The sequence below is a fragment of the Pteropus alecto genome, unplaced genomic scaffold (assembly GCF_000325575.1).
Source record: "Pteropus alecto unplaced genomic scaffold, ASM32557v1 scaffold155, whole genome shotgun sequence".
Classification (NCBI taxonomy): domain Eukaryota; kingdom Metazoa; phylum Chordata; class Mammalia; order Chiroptera; family Pteropodidae; genus Pteropus; species Pteropus alecto.
The window spans coordinates 21253879-21266788 of NW_006438113.1; the positions used below are offsets into that span (position 1 = coordinate 21253879).

At 35.1% G+C, this 12910-nt stretch overlaps 1 protein-coding gene across 3 annotated transcripts in view; it reads left to right on the plus strand.

Annotated features, from left to right (window-relative positions):
* ANK3 (ankyrin 3) overlaps positions 1-12910 on the plus strand; it is a 556993-nt gene that overhangs the window by 498136 nt on the left and 45947 nt on the right. For all 3 annotated transcript variants that reach the window (XM_025049361.1, XM_025049362.1, XM_025049363.1), the window contains 2 exons: positions 1466-1690; positions 4479-4633. In XM_025049361.1, coding sequence (XP_024905129.1) covers positions 1466-1690; positions 4479-4633 — 380 coding nt within the window. The remainder of the gene's footprint in view (positions 1-1465; positions 1691-4478; positions 4634-12910) is intronic.

Sequence of the window (12910 nt, forward strand, 5' to 3'; positions counted from 1 at the left end):
TTCCCTCTTATTGAATATCATAGTGGTCCCAGTCTCTCAAAGTAGATATAATGTTATAAAATAATGAATTAATCCAGAGGAAAATGGCTAAATCCAAAATGAGCAAAAGGGTATGAAGTTGATTCTACCTCATTGTTGTTTCAGTTGTTTCTGAAAATTGTATTGGCTGAAAAATTATCCCCATGTTATGTCTCTCTTTATGGGGATGGAAAGTCAGTTTGCTTTGTTGAAGAGGTTTCTCTTCCGAAGTCAAAAGACTAATCTTTAGGAAATTGTTCACAGTACAGGACCTCCATGCAGGGTCCTAAAGTCTATGTGCAAGATGTTAGAACTGTTTTTAGATGATTAAACAGAAGAAGATTTTGATGGATGAGATTATTTTCCCCCCCAAAATACTTTAGTATTCAAACAATTTTCTAATCATCAACATTCGGTGCTGTTCCAGTAATAAGCATATTTTCACATGTGAAAATTAGAATACCAAGATCCATGTTTCTGTTCCACTGTCTGATTTGCAGTCTTACAGATGCTGGGCTCATTGGTTTATGTTCACCAGAGTGCTTTCCAACACTGTAATGATGGTGTGAAGGCTCACAAAGCACTTTTTACCATGAGCACATGATACAAAGGAATCAGGAATTGCAATATGCTGTTACCCTGATGTGATACAATTTCTTTACACTTGCACATCTACATTTTTATATTTTTCTCATTAGCTTTAATATAAAGGCCAATGACAGAATTATAGAGTTTAGAGACATTTTCTAAAAAGTCTAAGTTACCACTTCTATATTGCTGTACAAATAGTCAAATGTAAGTTATTTTAAATGGTTTTAAAGCCAGATTTATACTGAAAAGATTAAATCCTTCTCCATCAAAATTTCCTTAGCAAAACTAGTCATCTTCTGCTTTTATTATATTCTGCTTGGTGGTAGTAAAAATTTGAGTGTTGGTATGATTAAATATACATTCTATTTATGAGTTGTACATGTTAAGACATACCGTGGAGCTTCATCTTACTTAGGGAGATTCCATAGTCAGCAAATGGATAAACCATTTATTGTTAAAATGACTGTTCAGTATAGCTTAAACTACCCACAGAGACCACATACAGTGGTTTTGTTTTTCTGTTTTTAAATGCACGACAGTCCTTTAATAGTCAGTTTTTATCCAACTTTGAAACATTCACCATTCCTTCCATTTGAGTAGTTGACAGAGTGGTTGGCTTCTCTTAGGGGGCCATGTTCCACCGAAAGTAAGTTGTCGTGTTTCACTTTTTACCCAGTTCTCAAGTTAAATGCATGTTTGATGTGACTCCACTGTATTTTCTTCCGATTTATTTTTTAAAGAGAGGAAATGATAGCTACATTGTCTGTCACTTTAAGCTTTAACATTTAATTTCAAAATCCACCACTGAGACAGTTTATTTCTGTCCCTGATTTGGCCTCTGATCTTCTCCCCGCAGGTTTCTGGTTAGCTTTATGGTGGACGCAAGAGGTGGCTCCATGAGAGGAAGCCGTCACCACGGGATGAGAATCATCATTCCACCACGCAAGTGTACGGCCCCCACCCGCATCACCTGCCGTTTGGTAAAGAGACATAAACTGGCCAACCCACCCCCCATGGTGGAAGGAGAGGGATTAGCCAGTAGGCTGGTAGAAATGGGTCCTGCAGGGGCACAATTTTTAGGGTAAGTTATCTTGCCAATTTTAATCTTGGCCTTCATAACCACATCTTTGATTTTCTTTACCCTTGTTAACTCAAGTAGTTAACTGTTATAACTACTTAGTTGGACCATTTTGATTGAGTATGCCTTTTGTGTAGTGTCAGAGGTCACAAAGCTGTATAATTCTGTGAAAAAGCTAGTAGGCTGATACTTCCTTAACTCAGTTTGCTGGTCAAAGCTTTTACTAACCAAGAAGCATGTTCTCTGCTCAGTGAGTGCACGAAACCTCAATAGCCCCTGTAGTAGTCAAGGCACCATTCTTAGGGAAAAAATACAGATGCTGGAATTATATCAACACATTGAATAAATGGCTACTTTGGGTACACGTCCTTTTAAAGATAATCGTTAAGGTAACAATCCATTGTGATATGGTATTTTATAAAAAAAAAAATTCATTTTCTGAGGTGGCACTTGGGTGCAAATCAGGCAGGCTCTGTCGTGACTGACAGTTTGTTCACAATTTCCCCTTCTCGTTTCTCTTCCTGCTGCATGGATGTTATTCAGTAAACTGCATCTTCCTACCAATCCTCCCCCTGTAAATGAGGGTGAGAGCTTGGTTAGCCGAATCCTGCAGCTTGGGCCTCAAGGAACAAAATTTATTGGGTAGGATCTTCATAGACAAGATATAGAATGTCTACAATTCTTTTTCCATTTTCAATTTTTTTCTGTCATACCCATGGTCTTATTCTTGTCTTAAGTTTATTTTTACTGTTTCAGTTGTTAATGCTTTCAGGTGATGTGTGTCACTGAAAGGAAAAAAAATCATAGTGGCTTGACTTAATGTAGCACCGCTACCTATCTTGTGCTTTCAAGCATGTGGAATTCACTGCAAGCATTCTGCTTTCATAACGTTGTGCTTTTGTAAACCTTTCTTTAATTTGAAATGTTTTGACTGAATATGATGGTTTTTAAGACATACTACAGTCTAATTTTAACCTAGTGTAGGAGAAGGCATTTGCAGGCTTCAGATCAACATTTGCTTTAAATGATGTGTGTGTGTGTGTGTGTGTGTGTGCACGCGCGCGTGCATACGTGTGTATGTGTGTGGAGTTACATTTTTTTTTTAAAGTACTTAGGTGTACTGAGTAATTTTCTTGGGCTTTGAGAAGGAACAGTGATCAAAAAGCAAACTGATTTTGAAAAATGTCAGGAATAAAAGATATTTAAAGAAAACCAAATAGGCAGTAGATAGACTATTCTACTGTTTATTAAATTGTTTTGTTTCGTTTAAGCTAAAATGTGTTGGTATTTGTTGTTTGTTTGCTTGTCTATTTGATTGGCGTATTTGCCTTGGCAGTCTGCATGAAGAAACCTGTTATGAAAAGTTATGCTTGGCTTTCACCTTGGTCAGAGACCCTTGTTCATACCTTCTCTCCAGTCTCGTTAAATGTCATGCACAAAGCCTCCTTCCTTAAATATTTACAGAGACAGTATCTGATACATTAGCCTGCAAAGATTGTATCTAGTTCTCAAAATAAAAAAATTAAATGTCCGATCGTCAGGTGTGATTAAAAACTACAGTAAATAATGTAACTCTGAAATTATTAACACTACTAGGAATAGTTGACTTTGTTTCTACCTATCATAAAATGAAAGCATTATAAAGAATTTTTCATCCTTAATTAGAATTAATTAGAACTGTTTTGCCAAAATAAAATGATTATATTTATCCTCCCTTTTTAAGCGAGCACATTTGTCATAAAACAAATAGTCATGTGTTTTTATTTATGTTATTTGATCATTACAATGACTATCCCTTTTTATGCTCTTACCTATTTAAGTCTGTATCTTCTGTTGTCACATGTATGTAAACGTATAGGTCAAGAGATGAGGTTACATACAACCTCTGTAGGAGAATAATGATACTGTCTACTTAAATGTCATAAAAGAAAGCTGCACAATCCAACTACATAAACTGTGTGTGATTGTGGTCTGCTTACTTCCATTCATCTTTTTTAGCATGTATCCTATTTTAAAATTTAACAAAATTATTCCTTGATTGGCTATCTTCAATTTGCAGCCATTCTTTCACATTCTTTTGCAAAAGGACACTGTCAAAAATTAATATTTTATTATATGATAATTGCAAACAAACAAGTGCTTTTTCAGAAAATTTAAATATTCCTGTGCAGGTTATACTAGAGCTAGGAAATTAAGCTGCCCACTACTATTTCACAAATTGAAAATCAGAGAAACTATCAACTACATGGGCCATGAAAGTCATGGAAACTGACTGACTATTGGCAGGAGTGGATTGTTATAGTGATTATTTTCTTGCTAAGGAGGAAAAATATCAGTAATCTTCAAAATAGGAAATTTACAGAATTTCTTTTTCAAAGAAATGACTGTGTCCTTTTAAATTATTAGCGTTTCGTATAATATAATATACCTATTGTGTTTTTCAAAATGGACCAACTTCTTTCTTACGGTCTATTTTAATAATTTTCAATTCCTTGATTCAAAATTTCTTTTTTATATGTACTAAATATCTCCCTCTCCGCCCCCCAATTAAATCAAATGCCTAACCTACAGTAGGCTCTCAAGAATTGTTTGTGAATGAATGAATGATGGCATGTCTTCAAGCTTCTAATATATTATTTAATTAGCAAATGATTCTGCAGCTTTGAAATCATTCCCAACCTTAGTGGCACCTCTGATTTTCAAATGAATACTGTTAATGAAACTTTTTTTTTAAGTACAGTACTATAAATATATTTAATTTGATACCAAAATCATGTGACTTTTTTTCCAGCCCTGTCATAGTGGAAATCCCTCACTTTGGGTCTATGAGAGGAAAAGAGAGAGAACTCATTGTTCTTCGAAGCGAAAATGGCGAAACATGGAAGGAGCATCAATTTGACAGTAAAAATGAAGATTTAACCGAATTACTTAATGGCATGGATGAAGGTAATTATGACGGCTCCTTGTTTCTGTACACATCTGAGGCAGCAATCAAAAAAAATGATTAGACTAAAAGAAACGGTCCTTGAATTTCATACGTTTATATTTGAAGCTGGGAATCAGATTCCTCAGCATTTATTGCTGTTTTCTGTTTCTCGGGCATGAAGTTCCATTTAATCTAACAAACTTTTTCCCCTATGATATTAATGTACAAATGCTCTGATGATTCTTTCAGTCTTTAATCAAATGCGTCAGTCTTTCCAAAACCCAAGAAAGTTTTCTAAGTCAAAAATGTATAAGGAGGGGGTGAAATAATAATGGAAGGTATGCAAAGTATGCAGAGCATTTTTAAGAAAATACATTCACATTTTATTTTTGGAATTATTATTTCCCAACCCTTTCTTTGATCTGTTTTCTCCCATATTACTTCAGTGTTTTTTATGAATTTTTAATTTCTCTTGGGCTATAGTGAGTTTTTTTTAATAAGTTTAAGCTAATTATTAGAGCCTTTGGTGCTTCGGTGTCTTATTCTTTGACCTAGTAAGACTAATACATAGCCCAGCATATCACTTTGTCATATATACCTTCTATAGGCTGTCTGACCCTTAGAATCATAGCAGTTTCTCTTAGTAGATATTGGGAATAGATTTGTTTTGAGAGTAGATACTTGATGCAGAGTTTTAGAACCAAGCTTACCATAAAATAAAGATAATCTTTACACTGACTACCTAATCTACAAATTGTTATAAATAGCAGCTTTATTGAAAATATAACTCAAGTAACATGAAATTCACTCTCTTAGCGTTTAATTCACTCTTTTTTGGAATGCTTCCAGCATAGTTTCTTCTGGCTTTAAAGTGTAGATAAAGAAGCTAGACAGACCCGAGACTGTTTGAGGGATGACCATGAGCAAATTCTTTGATTCCGGTGAGCCTGTTACTTCTGTCAAATGGAGATTACCTTCCTTACTTTATAAGGTTGTTGTTGAGAAAAAATAATTATGTGAAGCACTTATGAAATACAGCCCTTGTCTCTATTATATTTATTCTTTGGAAAAAGAAATTGTCATGCCGAAAGTTTTGTAATAAGACACAGTTAATCACAGCCAACCTAGAATTTTAAGATGTCTGTACAGCAAGGTAGGAAGAAACTAATAATTGTTGAGTGTCTCTAGCATGCATGAGGCATTGATTGATGCCTTTATATATGAAAATTTAAAATGAAAGCAGAGTACTACAAAGTAGGAAGTTTTAATGCCACATTATAGATGGCAAGTAACTTATCTAAGGTTACCACGACTAAGTAGCACCAGGGTTAAAATCAAATTCTACATTTTCAAAGACTTCTCACTATAGCCCCATATTTTAGTAATGCATGTCTTATAAAGAAGAAAGAGGGAAATTCCTGCAAACCTCTAGATTTAAAGATCCAGAAGTACAGTCATTTTAAATGTTATGTAATACTGATATTTATATCACATACCATCTACACCTTCAGACGATTCAAATGGATAGGAACATGCAATGATAATTAAGATTTCTAATTTTTCTTACCTTATTTTAAAGCATGGAAATATAGTGACTCATAAGGAAATTTATTAGAAAATCAATCAAAAATTTTGAAAGAATAAATCCTAAGAGAATGAATTAAATAAGCATTTTCAAAATGATAAAACAATACAGATGATTCAGGATTAAAAAATGGAGACAATAAGAGAAATGGGTTTTTCACAAAGGACGCGGTTTTTTTGTTTGTTTTAAGGAAAAATATAAAAATATTTCTTAAATGCTAACGTAGATTACTAATTTTTAAAATATAACATCTACAACACAGGTTTGTCTTCTTTTTAATGGATTGCTGCCTTAATATTTTAAGTTCCTGAGGGCAGGGTACATGTCTGAATCACCTTTGAATGACCAGTATTGGGCACAGTGCTGATTTAGACACTCATCGAAAGCGAATGAGTGGTCAGAAGACGGAACCTTGTTATAATAATGTAGCTTTCTGAGGAAAGTTCTCATCATTCTATTTCTTCTACTCCAAACTTCATTAATCTCCAAGAGAAAAAAAGAAATTAAAGAGGAGCATTTACTTTGAGGAAAGTTCTGAGAAAGTAACAATATTCTAGGAAGAAGATTGAATATTCTAAGACAGTGGTGTTCAATAGAACTTTCTACAATGTTGGAAATATTCTATATTGTGCTTTCCAACAATAATTACTAGTCACTTATGACACTTGAGTACTTTAAATGTGGCTAGTGCAACTGAATAAAGTAATTTTTTATTCAATTTTAATTAATTTTAAATAGCTGCATATGGCCAGTGGCAACCTCAAGGGACACTGCAGTTTTAGCAAAAACACTAAATATTCTAATAATACATTCTCCTTAATTTCTGAGTATAGATTATAGTGTGTCCTTTCAGGCAGAAGTAGAATTTTTTAAGATTTATTTATGGAATGGACTTCTATGATTTCGTGCTGACATGTCTTCGTTTTGTTTTGAATAAACTAGTTTTCAAATAGGAATTAGTCATATCTTTGCTTCGACAAATGATGCCCCAAATATTGCCATACTAGGATGTTTTAAAGAAATGATGATGCAGCCTTCTGTCCCGGATTCTATGTATTACCTTGGAAATAGTAGGTAGAGTTTCTGTGCTACATTTTTAAAGACCGGCTTCCATTTTAGACAATTAAAAGGAAATGTAAATACTTCTAGGTTTAAGGAATCAAGCACTGGAGGCCACTGCAGCAAAAATGCAAACTAAATTTTCAAGGTGGTTTTCTTCCTATATTAAATTTTAAAACAATAATAATGAAAGAACCACTATACACACCTTTCACAACTGTAGCTCAATTAATCAGGTTTCATACCACGCGCAAGCTCCACTTAACCACCACTCTTCTGTTCCCAAAGACACTTCTTTCTTATTGGAACATGCCCTCTCTAAAAATGGACAGGCATAAATAAAAATCAATCTGTCTCTAAAAACACCAACCCTTGTATTTCCTTCAGCATCCAGCTAGTCAAAATTTTCATGGGATAAGAAGCATAACCACAGTTTAAGAGGTTTTGTGTTACATTCAACCCTTCCACTCTGCCCTCCCCCCAACCAACCCTCACCATCTGTTGTTCTGAATAGTTGTTAATTAGCAGGATAAAAATAGTATATAAATTAATTACACAAGTGACCAGATCACTCAAGAATTCCCTAAAGAAAAAGAGAAATAAATTATTCTACTATTATTTTATTTATTCCTCAGTTCATAACAATTAAGCCTTATCTGTCATCTGTAGCAAGTTACCCTTCATAATACCTGCCATTTATAAATGTCTCCTTTTTAACTCTCTTTTCCACAAATGAATTCTATGAGTTACTTTATGACTCATATATATGCTACTTCTATAACCAGTCCTGTTGCACCCTCTTCTCTGAAAATCTTAAAACCCAGGTATTTAAAAATCATCTTAGCCAATATTTTCATCACTGGTTTATACTAAACAACACAATTATAAGGATTCAATTGTGGTTTTATAGTATTTTAAAATTTGCAAAGACATTCTATGTGCACAATCAAATTTAGTGGTTAGATAACTCCAGAGAAAGACAAGTTCAAGGAGAAGGATAATTTGCCCAATGTAATGAATGGTCTATGGGCGTCACACAGATCAGAATTCTCATCCTGGCTCCACCCTTAACTAGCTGTGGGACCTTAACCAATTAATCTCTCTAAACTTTAAATCTATAAAGTGAGTGTACCTCATAGAGAACGAATGAGGAACAAATGAGCTAATATATGTAAAGTTCTTAGCACAATCTCTGATATATGAGAACCACTCAAGATGTTAGGATGCTAGTCATAGTCACAGCTGCCATGTATACTTGTGAAGGAGAGCAAGTGGGGACTGAAATCTTGCCTATTCCCCTTGCCAAGCTGTATGCTTTGACACTGGCCTGCAGGACGAAGGAAGGCGCTTATCTAATTTTCTCAAAGCTACTGTCTAGTTGCCAAGCCATAAGCCAGCAGGGCCATGTCCATCAAAGTCAGTCCCTTTTCCAAATCACACAAAGACACCACCTGCTCACAATCAATAATGGTGACTTTCACTTAGTCACTACCACCAACCACAGGAAATAATAGGTAGATGTAGACTTCCAAAATCTAGACTTCTGACTTTAAATCCAGTTGTTTTTCTACAATACTCCCTTGCCTCTGTATAATCTCAAATGAAGGATGCCTATGAAAGTGCTTCATGTGGAACAAAAATGTGACATAAATGTCAGCTGCTGTTTAAATTTTCCATTATTAATCAGGTAACCTTCTTATCATGTATGACTCAAAAGGATATGGTATGTGTTCAGGAAAAATTGTCGTTGCAAAACAGGGTGGAACTAAGAACCGTTTCTGTCAGCAGCAAGCTCAGAGACCAGAGCATTAGCAGCTACACAAATGAAGCAGGTGTGTCAGCAAAGCTCTGTTGAAAAAAGAGGCTTGAGTGACACAGAGGACAGTTGGTCTGGGTGTGAAGAACCTGCTGTTACCACTGTGGTATCATGTGACAGGAGCAACTCTTCTCTCTGGCAGCAGACATAGATCTTGTTCTAGCACTTGTCCATTCGTGGTTTCTCAGCAGAGACAGAGATACCACAGAACAAAATTTTCAGCTACTCCACCCAAAAACACCTTTAAAGTATACCAAATTGTAAGTTTAATTAAAACCTTACTTTAATTAAACTCACAAAGTTCAATTAAACATTTTTAAAATTGTGCCTCCAAAGTCTGATCCCAGGGGCTTCTTGTAGTTTGTGGTTATGCTGGACCTGGGAGTATTTATTGGTAGAAGAATCCTTCCTCCTTAAAGGTCTTAACTTAAAAACTGAAGAGACTGAGAAGCTCTAATCCCGTACCATCCCAGACAGTAGCCAAGTACAGGTGGCTATCTAGCACTTGAAATGGGGCTTGTATAAATTGAGATGTGCTGAAAATGTAAAATACACCAGATATATGAAAAATAGTAGCCCTCAAATATATATATATAATTTTTACACTGGTTACATGTTGAAATGGTAATATTTTGGATATACTGGCCTAAATATAACATCGTTAAAATTAATTTCACCTGTATCTTTTTATTTCTTAGTGTGGCTATGAGAAAATTTAAAATTACATGTGGGACTTGCATTATATTTCTTTTTATCAGCACTGCTCTGGACAATGTATCAAGTTTATTTTACGCATCTCTTCAGTTTTAAAATCAAAACCGTTGCTAAGTGTCACAAGAATGCTTTGAGGATATGTGAATTATGCTATAATTTTAAAATGCTAGTCGCTGTACTGGAACAAAATGTTCCTGAAGTTCTCCAAACAATGTATAATGCTAGGAAAATATTCTCTCACTTGTCATTACTTAACTTTCAGATGAAAGCAAATGAGATTTTAAGATAATACATTTTAGATTAAATAATTTTACTATTTTGTAAATTGAAGGGGGGAACGACAATTGATACTTATAATGTCACAAAAAATAAATTTTCCACAGCTTATCATCTAACTATTTCAACAATATTTTAGAAACAGACTTCTCAGTTAAAAATTTCTATTTTGATTGATTTCTATTGAACTTACTTGTTTTTAATTTATCAGCCATGAGACAATAGTAATTTTAAAGTGTCAGGTTAGATTGTAGAAGCAATAGAGCGCCGAAATAAGTAGCTTTACATTGTATACAGCACCATCTATTGGAGAAATTTATTAACAATCTTGAAAAATTCTGGAGGAAAAAGTAAAAACAAATCAGGATTGCGCTTGAGGTACAAAAAAAAAGCAAACCAAGAACATTAATCCGTAACATAATACTCACTTGTTTTCACATCCTTCCTTCACTTCTCTTCTTCGAGGAAGCCTTCCCGAAACCACAAACTAAGTTAGATCCACCTGGAAAAGAAGTCTACAATACCTGGCCTTTCTTCTTCTGTAACAAGCAGCTTTGAACTTTGCCATCTTTCTCAGTGGACCAGAAGTCCATGAGGGCAGAGACTGACTCTGCCACGTTGACAACCAGTATACTCAGTACAAATAACAGACTTTGGCACAGTGTTGTCACTTCATCATAATTTGTCGAATGCCTGGAGAAATGAGTGATGTGTATGCAGGTGTATGCCCCCACTTTTGGTGATATATTTCCTCAGTAATTCAGATACCCAGACCTAAGAGAGAAAACAACTTTCTAAAGGAGCCACATGGGGAAAGGAGGTCTAGGGGACAGAGGCAGGGCACATAATGATTAAAAGTTAGCTTTCTAACAATAACTCTAAGATAGGATTATCAAAAATTGTTTGGATTGCTAAAACTGAAGGGGAAAACAAACAGGTATATCATTGTTTCCAGATATTCTGCATCATTAACACTTAAAGCATTGTGCAAATCTGAATGACAAAGAAGGTGCCTACCTTGGGTAAAGATATAAAATAACGCTGATCCAGACAGACATAAAGCAGATGCCAGAAATGAATAAGAATATGACTTAAATTACTAAAATTATAGAGGTGAATGAGACCTCTCTTTACTACGCTTGCAACTTTCTGTGAATCTATAATTATTTTAAAAGATGAAAAAAATTGAAAACTTTCATGTTATGTTTACATTGAGGGAGAAGGGTCGTTATTTTATTTGAGGGTTTTTTTTTTCCTGGAACATCTTGGATGGGCTTGTTACAAAAGTTGCATATTCATATAGAGCTGAATTTTAATTCTAAAGGAGTGAAGTCTATAATTTTCCGAAATATTTTGGCAGATATTTTACAAGTACTCCTCTATATATTCTACAGTTAGAGTTAAATATTATGTATTTGTCTTGTATTTCCTTCATTTCCCCCCAATTTATCTGATATTTAATTTTCTATAACTGGTGAATTTTTCCTTTAAAATGGAAAGAAATTAAAATGATAGCAATTCAGATTTATATACTGTAGAGAAACAAAACAGAGATAGTGTGACAGTTAAAAAAAAATCCAGCCTTAGAATTGCCACAGACTGGCTCTCTGCCTCTCCTCTACTCCAAAGCTGTGAGACCTTGGAAAGAATATGGAACCTAAGCTATTATGTGACTAGAACTGTGCTGGTGGTTTTCTCTCATTTATTTGTTACATCCACCCAGAGGAAACTCTCCTTATCCTGATCTTTAGACAAGGAATGTAGGATTCAGAGTTGCAGAACTTGTTCAAGGTCTAAGCTCACTGGTTGGGAAGCTGGATTTGAACCCGAGACACCTGCCTCTAGTGGCTTTCCACAGACCCATGCTAGCTAGCGTGCTCTTTCAAATCCTCACATCCTAAGGCTCCCTTTTTTCCCCCACCCCTCAATAGCAAATACTCCTTTTGTGGAGAAGTAAGCTGAGCAGAACATTCACCTGACTGGAAATTAAACCCTAAATATACAAATCATCCTTTGTGAAACCTTGTGGTTGTAGTCTTCTACAGACTATTAAAACACGGACCTGTCCAGGTCACAAATAGCTTTCAGAAAACAACTTTAATGTAGGAACGAGAGTCATGGGCCCATTGGTCCAAGTTACCGAGACATTTGATCATGTGCACGTAAGAGTGAGTCATGTAAGAGATCCAGATGATCATCTGAAAGCTTTAAGAGTGACTCATTTAGTGGGAACATGATTTCAGTTGTGTTATTTATGCTTCATTGTATTATGAGCTCCATAACCATTCATGTTTGCAAAGCATTTTATGGTCTTTATTACTCCGTTGGAAAATCTGTTACAGAGAATGCTGTGCCACCTTTTATAAATAAAGAAACTAATTGAGTTACAAGGTACTTAAAAAATTATCATTAATCAGTGAGGCAAAAAGCTGTAGAACATTAGCTTCTGCTTCTTGTATAGCATAAAGTACCACTATAATCAGGGCTCTCTGCTCAGAGTGGGCCAATAAGAAGTCATATTACCTTTTGGACCAGGGTATTTGCAAATCTATCTATTACTCGCCCATTTATCAATCACCACCTATGTGCCAGGTAGTCTGTAAGTCCATGTATGTATGACTTCATCCCTTCTTCCCTACCTTGTTCCTAGACCTAAATTTTAATCTCAGCTCTAAAACAGACCAGTGAAGTCAATTTGGGCAAGTCATTCAACCTCCTCTGAACTTCAGACACCTACTTTACCGTAATGCTGTGTGGGCCAAATGGTAATTGAGCTGCCACAGAGTAGACATGCAGTAAGTGTAAATTTTAACCTTCCTCCTGGCCAAAACTACCTATTTCAGAACG